Genomic DNA, 15,468 nt, shown 5'->3' with positions numbered 1-15,468 from the left:
TCACTTCCGTGTCAGGGCCGGCCGCTGCCGCCGTGCTGCTGCGGGATCGGGCGCCCTCCCAGCGCCGCCGCGGCGGGGGGGCGGAGCGGGGCCGCCGCCACCACCCCCCCCCCCTCCCCGGCACCAGCTGCTGCGGCAGGGAGAGCGCTGCGCAGCTCCCCTGCCCCGGGGGCCTGGTCGTGCTTCTTCCCCCCTTCCCTTGCCACCGCTCACCCTGCGGCCAAAGACCGGCACCGAGCAGCCCTCCACCCGGGCAGCGCCTGCTTAGGGAGGCGGGGGGAATGTGAGTGTGCAAAGTGGAAGAAACTCCCCCCGGCTCGCCCGGGGGGGCTGCGGAGATTTGGGGCTTTTATTTTTTATCTATCTCTTGTTTTCCATTTTCCCATCCGCCACGAAGCCACGCAGCAGCAGGTGACCGGAGCACCCCTTCGCGCCTGCCGGGAAGGACCCCGTTGGCACCGGCTGTGTGTGCATGTAGAGGGCTCCCTCCGCCCCCTGCCTCCCTCCCCCCGGATCATTCTTTATACCGGGGGAGCGTGTGCACTGCGGTCCTTGCTCTGGGAATTGCTGCTGCTCTTCCTATTCGTCGGGGGCTTTCCAATCACCTGCCTCTGCCACCCTCTCCTCTCCGCTCTTTGTACTTTATTTTCACGTGCTCTTTACTAACACGGCTATTTTTAAAACCCGCTTGGATTTATTTCGTTTTCTTTCTCTCGTCTTTTCTTCACCCCCTCTCTTTTTTTTCCTCTTTTTTTTTTTTTTTTTTTTTTTTCCGGGGGGTGGGTGGGGGAGGGAGGGAGGTTAACGTTTGCATCTCCCTAAGGGAAAGATCCCACCAGCCAACCCAGCTCTGCCACTGCTGCATCCATCCATTCATTTTTATGGTCACCAGCAGCCTATCCCGGTAGTGGAAGGTGCAGAGAAGTGGGAGGCAGAGAGAGAGAGAGAAGGAGGGACGGAGGGAGGGAGAGATCCGGACAGCGAGGATGGCCGAGAGAAAGAGGAACTGGAATAAAGAAGATGACCTGCCCGTGTATCTAGCGAGGCCGGGTACGACAGCCCAGACACCGCGGCAGAAGTACGGGGGGATGTTCGCTTCCGTGGAGGGGGCCTACGAGAACAAAACCATCGACTTCGACGCCTATAGCGTGGGGAAGAAGGGGTCCCGGACCCCGCGGAGCGGCAGCCGGCACGACATGCTGGACGGAGGAGACAACTACAGCGAGACCGCCAGCGACATCAGCGAGGTCTCCGGTTCCGTCATCAGCTCCCCGGGTGACCGGGAGGACAAGACCCCGGGCGTGGAGATCAAATACCCCATGGGGAAGGAGCTGCTGCAGGGCCAGGACAATGGGCAGGTGAGCAGCGACCGAGTCGGGGTGGGGGGGGCGGCGAGAGCCCTCGTCTCTGCGCGCCGTGCCGAACCGTACTGTGCTGTACCGTACCGTGCCGAGCCGTGCCGTACTGAGCCATGCCGCAGAGCCCTGCTCTCCAGCGCAGGGGGACGGGGGCCGCCTTAGCGGAAGGTCGGGGAGGCGGGGACCCTCATCCCCTGCACGGTGATGCTACAGGAGGAGCCCGGCTGGCCCCTAAACTATCTCACTTGTCTGAGCTTAGTGGGGCGGTGGGGGGTGGGGGGATGACCTCAGAAATCGTTTTCCTTTGTAAGTGATGGCGATGAGTTTTCTTCGTTTCCCTCCCTGCCGTTAAAACACCGCCCATGCCGGAGAGCCTGGAGGGCAGCCCGGGCCCCCTTGGTGCCTTCCCGGAACAAAGCAGCCCCCGCTGCACTTCTGGGCTGGCAGGGAAAACTCCGGCCTGTCCCAGGCACAGACCAGGCTCTGTCCCGGCTCCCCCAGCTCTTTTATTGTCTCTCGCAGGGCGGGAGGAGCAGCCGAAACCTTGGCGCGGGGGCTCCGCACCTCTGGGGCTGCAACCTGGTCTCCTATTGCAGACTTCAGGAAGAAGTGAGGCCGGTGGGGCTGGCCAGCCCCTGCCAGCTGTGCTTCTCCATCTTAGCCCTGCCGGTGGCAAGCAGGCTGGAGGCAGATCCAGGGGGCTGGCTCTCTGGGGAACAGGGGCTGGCACAGATTTGTCCTTAGGAAGAAACGTGGCCTTGCAGTCGTGGCCTTGCTTAGATGCACCCTTAGCACCCAGCCTGGAGGCTGTATAGCCTGCTCATGCTCTGTTTTGCCATATGCTAAAAGGGGAGTTTCAACTCTTCTCTTTCCTCAATTTGAGCATGAATGGGGTGCTGGTCCTCTCTGGGCTTGCAGTTGGGTGCAGCCTCCCATGCAGCCTGGTGAGTGTCCCACTGCAGTGGAACACCGGAGTGAGCAGGCAGGGCTTGGTGGGACACTGTGCCTGCGACGGTGCCACTCCACTGCAGCAACCTCAGGGTTGCCTTCAGAGGCTGCCAGCTGCAGTGCAGTCTTCCCTTTCCCAGCTCACCTGAACCTGCGTCTTTTCTATCAGGATCTTGGGCAGTGGGAGGGCATGATGAACCCTGAAGTCCCCTATCTGCTGGGACATCCCTGATGCCTCCTCCCTGTCATCCCTGCTGCCTTGTTCAGCCTGGGACTCAGGGGTAGTGAGCCCATTGTACTCTACCTCTGGATCTCACTGTGATTCCTGAGTTGTCTGGCTCTGGATTGAACTGGGAAGAGGTGGGGGTGGACGGGAGTGAGGAGGAGGTTTGGGGTAAAGTTGTCAAGATCTGGTCACTGGCTTAGGAAGGCGTGCTGTGAGCAGGAGCCACGTGCCTGACCCCTGCGCAGTGGTGGCTGCAGGTTTTTGCAGCCTCTGAACAGTGATTTCAGGGGAGATGTGTCAGGGATGTGGCTGGGTGGGAAATACCTTCCATCTATGTGTGTGTCATAGGGGTGGGTGTGCTGCTTGTCATGGAGGGATTAACCTGGGCACAGCTTTGCAGTGTCTCTTACCCTTCCCGCAGTTGTTCATGGAGCCTCCACCATGGGTGGAGGGAGGCACCCTGTGAGTCAGAAGAGGCAGAAGGGTTTCAACTCACCACTTTTCCTCTCCAGCTGCTGCTGGCACAGCATCCATCTGGGATCGCCAGGCTGCACTGGTCTATGCCATCACCAACAGCCTCCCTGGGCGCAGGGCAGGGCAGGGAGTGGCACTGGGACAGTGACAAGGAGAGCAGAGCAGAGCAGTGCTGTTGTGGTCAGAGCCGTCGGTGTGGACAGAGCAGGCACTGCCATCTGGGGACAGAGCAGTGCAGTGCCACGGGGTCAGAGCAGGCACTGCGATGGGGACAGAGCCGGGCAGTGCCATCAGGGTCAGAGGCACAGGGACAGAGCAGGCAGTGCCATTACCATGTACTGCGCAGTAGGACCCACAGCCGAGGGTTACTCCCCCGATTCGCACCCGCGGGACCCCGCCGGTGACCTGCGCGTGCGGCGGGGCGGTGGCGGAGCTGGGGGGGGGCGGTGTTTCCCAGCGCCGCTGCGGGAGGGAGGGAGGGAGGCTCCGGCTGGATTGATGGGCTGGGAAGGGGGGCCGAGGCGGCAGGGGTGGGGGACAGGAGGGAAGGAAGCGCTTCCTGGGTTGAGCTGAGCGAATCCTGCTCCGACCTGCAGCCGGGAGGGCGCTGCTGCTGCCGGGAGAGGCAGCGCTCGCCGACCCCCCCGGGAGCCGCGTCCCTGTTTCATTGCAGCCGGAAAAAAAGGTGCCGGGTTTGCCTGGCTCCCCTTGCTCCGGGCGAGGAAACTTTGCCTCCATTACCCAGCACTGCCGGGGCTCCCCCGCCCCGCCCCATCACCCCATCGCGCTCTCAATTATTATTCCTCTCATTACCTCCGATATTTTCCCGTCGGGCTCGGCTCGCTCCTCGGGGTGTGTGGCGTGCGCCCGGCGCTAGCGAGAGCCGACATGTCTTACCAGGGCAAGAAGAGCATCCCCCATATAACGGTAAGCGGGCCCGGCACGCAGCTGCCGCTGCCCTCGGTCCTTTGTTCACGGGCAGGGAAGGGCGTGAGGCGGGAGCGCAGCGGCCGCGGCCGCGCAGTGCCCCGCGGGTGGCGGCGGGGACCCGGGATGCGGGGCCGGGGCTCCACTGCGTGGACGGGTACGGACAACGGTGCCCTCTCCTCCTCCTGCTGGAGCTCCGGGATGGCAGTGATTTTGCGGTTTATTTATATACATATATGTATATATAATTTTATTTTTCTATGTTATTTATCTTTTCCCTTTCCTCGCCCTCCGCACAGCCGGGGCTCAGCGCCGTGGGCTGAGGGCAGAGCCTGGGGTCGGGGCTGGGGTCGGGGCATGGACGGGAGGCAGGGGGAAAGGGCCGGCGGGGCCAGGGGTGCCGTCCTTCCCCCGAGGAGCAGGGCCCGGGGCGGCTCGGCCGCCGGGCTCGGCAGAACAAAAGAGGGAGGGGACGAGCCGCAGCACAACGTGCCCCCCGCCGCCCCCCGGCAGCCGGGCCGGGCTGGGGATGCGGAGAAATAGCGGGGGGGGGGGAAACGGGAGGGGTGGGAGCGTAGAAAATCAAAGAGCGCCATGATGCCAGCACCAACACCTCTGCGCGCTATTAATACATCAGCCATGGTAGGGATCAGGAGTCAAAGAGTTAATCATAACCATCCTTTTCCTAGCTGTGCCTGCCTCCCGCTAGATGCTTTTATCCCCGAGCAGTACTACAATAGAGTGTGCTTTCTGTGCCAGGAAGAGAGGATGTGGGTCCTTTGCTTCAGTATGATGTTTCCCTAGATACACGGGATCCACAGGGGGTGGATAAAGATCAGGCAGAGCTGGAGGGGAGCAGGGCTTCAGGAAAACCTTCCCTGGAGTTTGGTCACCCGCAGGTTTTCCCAAACACTGGTGCCTACTGTCCTCTTGGGGGGCTGGATTAGTGGGTGATGGGGTCACTGCTGCTGTGTGGGCAGAGATGAGTGAGGAAGTGGAGTGAGCCCAGGGAGGCTTGGGTTCACGGAGCTTGCCCAGGAAAAGCTGGCACTGTGAGGTGCCAGGCGCAGGGCAAGTTTCGGCAGCTGGAGTGAGGTGATGGGTGGGTGTGGCAGCTTCCGGAGCAAACCTGATGGTTAAAGGCATTATTTGAGCCAGCGGTACAAGGGTTGTACCTTGTTAATCCTCAAGAAAACCCTGCGGTTTCCTCGATATTGAAATCCCAATCCGTTAGCCAGCATACTTGGTCAGGAGGAAAACTCCTTCCATAAGCAGTTTCATGATACCAAAGTGCTGCATTTATGCAGTTTTCCGCTATCAACAGGCAGCAGTGTGTGGTGGTGAGGCTGAGCCTGGGTGTTGCAGTGGCTCTTTGGGCGATGTCTCCCCTCGCCTTCATCCTCAGTGCATCGCGTGACTCGGTGTACCCCTGGGTGGGGGCAGACTCTCTCTGCCCTCTGGGTGTCAGGTGCTTTGTGCGCAGCTCAACCTTCGTTTCGAGCTGGTGTGTAACAGGTTCCCACCCATAGCTAGTTGTTTGTTCTCCAATTTGGAGTAAAAGAAGAAACTGGAAGAATTCCAAGTGTTTCATTGGAATCAACAGTTCGTTTTAATTTCTTCACTTCTCACAATTTTCCTTCTCTGTGCTGGTGAGAAGGTTGCTGGGAAAAAGAAAGCCCAAACCTCAGCCTGTTCCCTTTGAAAAGGGATGTGTTGAAGCCTCTATAAATGAATATTCATCAATGCTAGTGTTGAGTTTTGTGACCAAATCAAAGGCATAAATTAACATTAGTGAAGTTGGCAGGCATCAGGTCTTGGCTGCCTTTTATATTTTACTGTTTTGTGCTTCTGACCCTTCTTTCCACCCAGCAAAAGCAAATCAGACACTTTGTGCTATACCTTGTACACACTGCCCATCCCACAAGAGCCCCCCAGGTCTCTCTGCGTTTATCTTCTGAAGCCCTGTTCCAGTATAATAAATTAGATGTTGAATCCTGTCACTAAGGAAATATATTGGAGCTTCAAGCCTTCTGGGTTCTATGGAAATGTGATAGCTCTGTAAAGTTATGCAACAACAGCAGTGATGATATCATATACAAATGTCATTTGTTACTGTGTTTAACATACACCCTCCTGCTATTTTGAGCTACACGAGCTCCTGGATTAATTGAAATGGTGAGAAACTCATTTTGCCAGTGTCCTTTGTGTGATTACTTTGCTGTGGATTTTCCCATCCCAAGCCTGTGTTCCTTGCATGGGGCCAGAAGCTATCCTGAGCACAGAAGGAGAACAGCACCCAGCATCCTGCCACAGCATCCCCAGGCACTACCTGCAGTCAGTGCCTGGCCAGAATTGCCCTCCAGGGTCAGGTCTGCATCATCAGGAACTTCATGAAGGAAGACGCAGAGGCTGGTTTCAGCTCTTATCAGTGTGGGAGCTGATACCACTTTTGGGAAGACAGCCCCGTGGTGTCCTTTCTGGGTTACTCCCCATGGTGCATGTGGGGATAACTGCATCCTTGTTCTTTGTCTGACCATGCCTTGCCTCCTGCCTCCTTCAGACTATTAGCAGCGCCTGACTGACACCCTCTTCACCCTTTTTCTCTGAAGCAGCTTTATTCCTCCCTTCCCTTCTCCCCTTTCTCCTCAAAGTATCTAGGACAGTAGAGACACTGTTGCAGACAGGCCCCTGAAAATTCATGCTTCTTGCATGATTTATTCTGTTTGTGACTTTCCTGCTGCCCTTTGCAGCATCCTGTGCAGCATCCAGGCTTGCTGTTGTTAGCTGAGCACTAACGCTGCTCCAGTGTAAGGTGCCATTCAGTTGTGAGTCGGACTGGGGAAACAGTTCCTGTTGCTGTAACTACTGCAGGAAAGACCTCTGTGTTTGGAGCACCAGACCAGTCTTTGGGTGATGTAAAATAGAGATGCACTGAACCAGTAAGTGTAAGCACTTCAGTCATGTCCTCTGCACTGTGCTGAAGTTCTTGGGGGTTCTTACTCCCCTGGTTCAGGATGGAACAGGGTTTGCATAATGTGAGGATGGCCAAGAATGCATCTGCAGGAGCACGTTTCTCTGCCTCTGTAGTACAGCCAGCCACTACCATCCATTGCTGAGGTGTCTTTCTGCATGAGGTGGCAATCTTTCATGCTTCAGTTGTGTAGGCATGCTCTCACACAGACCAGATTTTCCAGGTACATCCATCCCCCCCCCCCCCCCCCCCATTGCTTTTAACATGGTTATTCCACTCATGTGCAGTATGTTACAGGGAATCAATGGAGATGATGACACTGAAATATCTGTTGGGAATTCTTTTGGCTTCTGTGTTTTGGTAGGGCTCGGCACTTTCCAAGCAAGGCCTGCCTGCAGATGAACTCAAAATTGCAGTATATACAGAGCACGGTTTAAAAAAGGCATGTGGTGTGTGAAATGTCTGGTACAAGATTTGTTTGTTCCAGTAGCGATTGCAACCATTAAAACATGATCAGTGGGAGCTCAGTGAAGAGGAGGTGTGAAGACAACTCTACTGAGCAAAAGGAGAGTAGCTAGTCACTAAAGCAAATGCAGAGAGGAACATGGAAGAGGCAAATGGTGTCCAAATCTCTTAGAAAATGGAATAATATTCCTGGGAATGGTCCAAGGGTTGGCGTCTGAATGGGGGAAGGAGCTGCTGGTCCTGAGCTGGCAGACTGTAAGGCATGGGGAGACAGAGAGCTTAAGAATGTGGTGTTACAGAGGAAGGATTTCACTATTGAGTTTAGCAAGTAAAGAGAAGATCTGGCATGAGATGAGCAAAAGAAGCAGATGCAGAGAAATGAAGAGAGGCTGAAGGAATTCAGAGGAGTGGGCACAGGGAATAATTTTAGTTGTAGCCTTTTGAGTTGATTGATGTGAGGAGAGCTGAGAAATAAATAGACTTCGGTTGAAGATGGCAGAATACTTGGAGAAAAAATGCATTTGTCTGGAGTTCTGTGCGAGACACTGGTCTTAAGCTGACTATTGAGGGTCAAGACAGAAACTTTCTCTTTGCCCTGGGCAAATAGGGTAATGTGAGGTGTTCTGGTGTGAGACAATGGCAGTGCAAGAGCTGCCAGCTAGTTCACTTTGCATACCGGGGGGTCATGTGCTACAGATGCAAGAACGGGAACCAAAGTCCTCATCTAGGTTTGGATCTGTTGCATATCTCCCCTCACCGTGTTTTTTTTCTGCACACCTTTGTTTAACAATGCGAAGCTATGCACAGATTGGTGCGTGACTTGCCAAAAGTTTTTGAACAGCCTACTGAATGCTGGGCATGGGAACAATGTCCCACATTGTTATTCTGCAGCTGGCACAAGATTTGCACTGGTTTGGACAGCACTTTTTGTCCTGCTTTAAAACATGAAGGCCTGGGGCTTCTGCATCCCTTTTCTTACTCTTGAGTATTTGCTTAATACTCAGGGTTACATTTCCCCATCTGTAGCTCTGTAATAGGCTTGCCTGCCCCCCCCCCCCCCCCCCCCCCCCAGTTTACTTGTTTGTCAATGAACTTTTATGAGTTCATATTGCGTAGTGGACTGGACTTGAAGCTGGCAGCTCCAGATGTGCTTTAGCTGCTTCAGTAGAAGTTGCTGGACTTCCAACCACCATTTCTGTGATCCTGTGGTACATCTTTTCCTTTCCTTTTTCTACAGAGAAAAAGTGGTCACTTCCATCTGGTGTCTAAAATTGCATTGAGAATAGGGCCTTCTGGGGACATTTCTATGGAGACTGGAACCTTTGGCAGCAGGCCAGAAAGAAGGGTTTGGAGCAGTGATTTCTTTAACTGCCACAGCAAGTTCACCAGTCAGTGCCCTCAGCAGCAAGACATCAGCGTGTTCAGTGCCAGAGCTGGTTCCACGGTGCGGAGCTGAGCTGTATTTTGCTGGAAGCTGGGCAGGTTTGGATAGGGGACAGTGGCTGTCTGGGAAGACAACTGATGCGGTGAGGTGGTTGTCTGAATCTCCTTCTTAAAAGTGCTGAGAGCAACCACTGCCAGTGAGCCACTTTCCTGGCAAGATGTCAGGGTCTGTTTTCTGCTTTGCTGCCATTTCTTTTTTAAGCAGGTTTATATATGTGGTAAAAGGGAGAATCTTCATTTTTGTTTGTAGGATCCAGGAGACCCTGCTGGCTTGTGAAGCCCTTGGGCACTGTAACAGTTAGTTGGGATAAATTTCCTGCTCCTTTTGTACTTACGAGAGAGGTGGAACAGAAGTAGCAGCAAAATAATTTGTGGGTTTCTAATCTTGCTACATGTAAAGATGCTGGCATCATCCCTGGGACAGAGATACTCTGGGACTACTTTTGCTTGTTGCTTGATGCACTTGTCACAAGATAAAAGTGCCAATCTGTAGTGCATGTCCTGACGAGCTTTAAGGCCTCAGCCCTTGCCCACCGTGCGTATGGCTGGCTGAAAGAGCCATGATCAGAGCTAAGAGACTTTGGAAGAGTCGCTCACGAGCCAGTCCTGATACCATGTAAGGTGAAACAGCAAGCATCACAACTTGATATGACTTGCAGGAGAAGCAGGTAAATGAGGCAACATGAGTGCATCTGTGTCTACCGTATGTATTTGATCATGAAGTACCATTGCTACCATCATATTAAAGGGCATTTTCTACCATTATGTTTCCCTTGCATCCCTCTCCTCTGTCAGAGAAGGGATTCCATAGGGGCTTAGCTGGATTTTGACAGTGACTGGTGCCAAGGCTGATGTGTCCCAGTAACCTGATGTGGGTTTCTGACTAGAACTTAAACACATCTTCAGTTCATTGGCACACAGCAGCAGCCATGCTGTCAGTTGCTGCTATTTTTTTCCCAAGTTTAACCTCTCCAGTGAATGTCTTGCTGGGATTTTGAGATCAGCTCTAATTGACGTAACCTGTGTGTAACCCAAGAGGTGGCTATAGCAGCATACAATGCAATGGGATCATCCCTCCAGCCCATACTTAGGTGAAACCCCTGCTGATGCCAATGAGTGTTGTCATCAGTAAGATGTTTGTTGTGCTTCCCTTCTAAAAGCAAAGCAAAGATGACATTTACAGTCAGGAAATCCCCATGGAGTTAGTAGATGTAGGGTAGCCCTTTTAGACTGTGTGATTAAGGAATGAAATTGCTAGCTGAATAGAAAGTCAGGTCTCCAAAGAGGAAACAAAAGAAGATCAGATCTTTTAAATGAATGAAGATGAATGAATACATTGGCTACAGACCAAGATATAATATTACTGCAATCAACATAATCCTTCCTAAATGAATTGCCATATACTGGAGTGTATTTGTTAAGAAAAGGACCATAAAAGCAGGATTCTCCTTTAGTGGCATATCGGAAATGATGCCTCAAGGATTGAGTGTTTCCACTAGCTGATTGAGGGATCACCCTAGCTAAAAATTACTTCATATGGAGGGTAACCCAGAGATGAAATTCAAAAGGAAGGATAGTGCTGATTAAATGCTGATCTTTTATCAGCAGACAGTACTTCATGAAATCCCATTTTCAGCTCTTTGATCCTTATGAAAGGATTTTAAGCAAGAATTCCTCTTGGGAAGGATGTCTTTCTTCTTTTGCCATTATGTTTAAAAATGTTTCTTAGTTGTAAGTACTTTGCTAACAGCAAGGTAATTTAACTGTACTGTATCATAACTGGTTCTGAATCTGACCAGCTCTGACAAGAGACAACCAAATATATGTATATAAAATAAACCTCTTGTATATTGTGGGAAATAACTCTGCAGTAAGGAATGCGCGGAAGCACAGAGGAGCTCCAAGTGTCTCCCTCCATTGTTTGCAGTGCGACTTTTGCCTCTGAGAAGCTGCTTCCTTGCAAATAGTCTACTTGTGAAGATTTGGATAATCGAGGAAAGCACAAATATCAGCCTGCGTCTTTTGAACTTTCCATGTAAATTGGGGATGCTGTGTCTTTTGTAACTTGCAGTGGACATCTTAAAGCCTTAGCAACAAAGGATCCTGCCTCTCAAAAAAGTAAAGATGAATATTTTAGCAGCAAGTGTGATAATGTAGTCTTAATGCCTTCTTATGTCTGTTGCATTTAATCTGATGTCTTTTAAACCAGAGAACTGGAAATATAGGTGGATTTGGAACTTACACTGTTTTCAAATGGCTATTTTGCATAAAATCCTTAGTGATACTCAGAGGCATTGACAAATCTGGATTTTAAAGAATACAGCCATTGTTGCTCTGGAGATGTAAGGACAATGGTATATTCTAGTAAGTCCTTAGAATTATGCAAAGGTTGAAATCACTGCTGAGTGTTTCCTCCTTCTTTAGGCCTGGAAAATCTGGGACTAAGAGTGTGCAAAGACTTTTTCAGTTGACGACAGCTGCAATGCAGCACTTATAAAAGCCCAAATCCGAGAATGAAGCAGCGCTTAGACCCACATGCTGGTTATGTTACATGAAGTTAATTGCAGATAAATTGTAAAGCAAACTGTTAACAGCTAAAAAGATATGATTTACCTGATTTGGAGATGAAGATGTAATAGGTAGACATTGCATTTGTGGAACTAAAATAAGAATGTAATAGCATGTACTGGAATTGCAGTCTGGACAGATGTTGTTATTTGATGAAAACCCTGCTATTGAAATATCTTTGAATGTTTTTGTATGGTTAGAATACATAATGGCATAATTCTTCCTTTTATGTTTGTGTTTTTTTTTTCCTAAACTCCATTTTGTATGATAGAGGTGTGGTTTTCTCTGAAAGGTGTCTGCAAGTGCAGTACCATGGGTATAGATACTGTAGAGAAGTGTATGGTTTGCTATAATTTGTGCTGCGTTGTATTTTGACATGCCTCACCAATTTGAGATAATACTTTCCTGGTAAATCTTATGTCAGAAGATGGCAGTTTTATTTCTTCTGCTTCTGTGGTTTTTAGTAGTTCCACAAGCAGACTGAAAACTGCATGTATAAAAGATGTGTTTGAATTTTGTAGTGTTTTTAGGTTTCTCTAGCTGTGAGTGGAGTAGGTGAATGAAGAAAGGCAAGTTTTACATTTCTTTGCAATTGTGCCTACTCTAACGTTTGGATCATATTTTCAAATAACCCAGAGCAGAGTGAATTACTGTCCAAGGGAATTTGACTTCACTTGTCGTTGTGCAGAGCCCGCTGCAGAACTGGGGACCGCAGCAGGCATAAGGCTCGTTATTCGGCAGGTTGATGCAGACACTGCTTGTCTCTGCTGGCCTCTTACCGCTGGGAGTGTCTGAAAATATGGACATGCTTCAAAAGAGCTGAGCCAAGCTCATTTAAAAAAAACAGCAAAACAGGCAATTTGAACAAATTGTCCCATTCACCAGCTTACAGATGTTTCGTGTTGCTTGTACTGCAACGCAAACAATAGTTGTAAGAGAGCAAAGCCACCGCCTCGTGTCTGAGCAGCCGGCCCCTCCTCCTGCAGCAAATGATGCTGAGCTTGTGGCATCTCCTCCTGCTGCCATGAAAATTGCTGTCATGTCACAGACTAAGCTCTGTGGCTTTGCTGCCAGGCTAAGCAGGAGAAGCTAGAGTGTGATTAGCAAAAAATCACCAGGAAAGCAGTGCGGAGGGTTTGAAGGTGGGGAGCTGTGGATAGTAGGAATAGCTGTATCATACTCAGCAGCGAGCTGAGCCGGGAGGTGCCACAGAGATGATAAAATGGAGCTGCAGGGAGACAGAAGATAAGCATCGTTGCTGTACTGATTCTGTGTCACAGCCAGGCACAAAACCTGGAAGCAAACACATTGCATCGATGCGGTCGCATCATTGCAGCAGTGATGGGTGGAGGAGAATCACCTCGTCTCCCACCTCCCGCAGTGAATGCTGAGCAGTGGTACGGATCTACAGTGCCTTTCTGCACCTCCCACATCAATGAGAGCAGTTTTGTCTTTTTTTTCTCCTTGAATCTTGGCACTTAATGAATTGCTCAATTTATATGTTCAATATAATACCCTCTCTCTGTTTTGCCATGTTCCTGCTGTCTGTCCTTGGCAGGCTGGAGAGAAGAGTTGGGCTGGCAGCTCCTTGTGCCAGGCAATGCGCTGAAAACTTGGTATGGAGCCCTTAAGGCTCAGCAGGCAGGGCACCCGTGCCTGAGACATCTGTTAGCTGGGTAGCAAGGTGGCAGCCACCCTATAAAGGCTTATGCTATTGTCACCTCCTGAGTAATGAGCACGTTATTTGCATTGTGAGAGCAATTGAAGGTCACCCCAAGTGGCTGAGGGTACAATTGAGAGCTAGGCAAAGAAAACGTCTTGCCTGGAGGGGTTTACAACTGGGAAGGGGAAGTATAGGCCAGCACTGTGTGATTAATTCATCAGCTTCACGCCACTTCTCCCTCCATCTACCCTACTTTCCCCAGGGTGCTACAGAGCATGGCTGTTCCTCAGCCTGGAACATTGTCCAGGTAGAAGAGGACTTTGTTGCCTAGTTTTCCTGGACAATTGGCACTTGGTAAGAAAAACTGCAAGCAACCTGCCTGACATCAGGCCCCTTAAATAACAAATGGCCCCTGACCATGTACAGCTGGACTGCATGCGTGGCGAGGCTAACCTACATCACAGACCCTGTGTGCGCCCAGATTTCTGTCCCGGATTTCACTGCAGCAAGTACCAGTGACCTAAATCAGTGCAGCAGCACCCAGGCATCTGTGGGTGGCAGTGGTGCAGGGTGGTGGCCACTGTCCCTTTGCCTTCAGGCCAGGGCTGTGCCTGTCCTTGAAGCTTATGCTAAGGCTGTGGGAGGGAATGAATGCTCAGATGCTGACCAAGGGTTTGAGTGAAAGTTTATTTCATGAAGAATATAGGAAATATCTTGTCAACCTTAACCCATGGCTCCCTGCTCAGTTGTGTTTGTGCAGTTCTTCAGTGTGTTCATGGAAATGCCTCTGTGTGTTTAGGTGCACACAGGTGTGTGTTACAGTGCTTTGGCTAAGGACAGGCCACTCCTGGTCCAGAGTAGGGTACAGGAGGTATTGTCTGTGTGCTTGGGCACAGCGTGCTGCTCGGGTGCCCACATGGCTCTGGAACCTCATGAGGGTTGCCTGTGCCCATCAGCATCACCTGTGTAAAGGCACTGTGCTTTGTGCTCCTGGCTTGCAGTGATCTGTAATGCATCCTACAGGCACACTGGCAGCTTGAGCTGGCTGGGACAAGTTCCAGTAAAACCCTTTTACTTCTGAATTTGCTGATTTGCTGGGATGGAAATGTGTGTCGGAGATGTTCCCACATCTATCAGGTGCTGATGAAAGCTGGGCAAGGCTCCGTGTCACCCTCCCTAATGGCTTGGCAGGCTACCTGGGGAGAACCAAAACTGTGGTTTTTTTGGTCAGCTTGTCTCCCATGGCTCCCCGTTCCTGGCTGGGGGCAATCTTAGCCACAGGCCAGTTCAAGTGCAGGACATGCTCCCTTTTGCAACAGTTTTGCATGGGAAGGTGTCAAGAATTAGGTCATTTAAAGTATCCATAAAGTGCGGTTTCTTTCTTCACCAGAATTTCTTAGACGCTCTGGAATTCTGAAGAAGACAAGACTTTAGCTAAGCATTCGTTAGTACTTTATGAAGTGTAACTGTGGCTTCATTTAATGGGTGACTCATATAGTAGAGTGCTTTCTTGAAACTGTATTTGTATCCTTTTTAGTTTCAGATTACACTACTACTCGTTTTGCACACTTACATATGTACAAGTATATAAAAAAATATGAAATCCTTATGTCTGCAGTTATTTTTCTGGGGTTGTACTACTGCTTTATTTATTCTCTATGTGTTATTTTCCCAGCTTTTGCTTCTATTTCATGCATCTTCTGCTGTTTTGAAAGAAATAAAATGTAAAGCATCTTGATGAACGTGCAGATTTTTTGACTCATTATCAGTGACAGATGCAACGTTCTGGTGATGTTCCCTGCTCGTATCAATAGGCTCTTGCCTATTTAATGTTAATGTTTAGGAAGGCGGATGAACAAGCTCAAAAAGAGCTCACAAGATGGTGGTCTCTGAGGTCAGCTGTGTAGTAAATCAACATGCTGAGGAGATGCAAGTGCCAGCATCTGGCAGAATAACTTATTACTATAGAGGCTGCTGATTCACAAGTCCTGCAATTATAAGTGATAGTAGAGAGGCTGGGGAGAAAACAGGGAGCCTGCTCTGGCAAATTCCAGACTGAGGGACTGGATGAAAGATAGACTTGCATTCATCTCCGTCCTTTAATGAGAGGGTACCAACACCTGAGGCAGGTCATGGGGACATATTCCATTGTGGTTCTGTGCCTTGGTCCCCTGCAAGGTCAATTCCCTGCTGCAGCACATGGAGAAAAGCCTTACACCTTCTGTGTGCATACTCTTTTGTCAAGCATTATATTTAAGATATCTTTTACCCTTTCTTTCTCCTCTTAAAATATCTGTTCCTCCCTTTTTGCCTTTCTGGAATCATAGAGGCTTTGAACCTGCAAATCTTTTCAAGAACAGGCTAAAAAGTAAATATGCAACATGGAACTGAGAAGTTACATTGGCGAGAGGTTGTTGTAACACTC

At 50.5% G+C, this 15,468-nt stretch overlaps 1 protein-coding gene across 2 annotated transcripts in view; it reads left to right on the top strand.

Annotated features, from left to right (window-relative positions):
* Positions 1-805: 805 nt before the first annotated feature.
* Positions 806-15,468, top strand: part of CRMP1 (collapsin response mediator protein 1) — a 52,138-nt gene continuing 37,475 nt past the window's right edge. Inside the window, exon 1 of one of the 2 annotated variants that reach the window (XM_065659602.1) lies at positions 806-1,358. In XM_065659602.1, coding sequence (XP_065515674.1) covers positions 987-1,358 — 372 coding nt within the window. In that variant the 5' untranslated portion in view covers positions 806-986. Of the gene's footprint in view, positions 1,359-3,566; positions 3,934-15,468 lie in introns of those variants that run through there. The other variant, XM_065659612.1, reaches the window with a different exon arrangement.

The sequence above is a fragment of the Lathamus discolor genome, chromosome 1, assembly GCF_037157495.1.
Source record: "Lathamus discolor isolate bLatDis1 chromosome 1, bLatDis1.hap1, whole genome shotgun sequence".
Lineage (NCBI taxonomy): Eukaryota > Metazoa > Chordata > Aves > Psittaciformes > Psittacidae > Lathamus > Lathamus discolor.
This window is presented reverse-complemented; position numbering and strand designations above follow the sequence as displayed.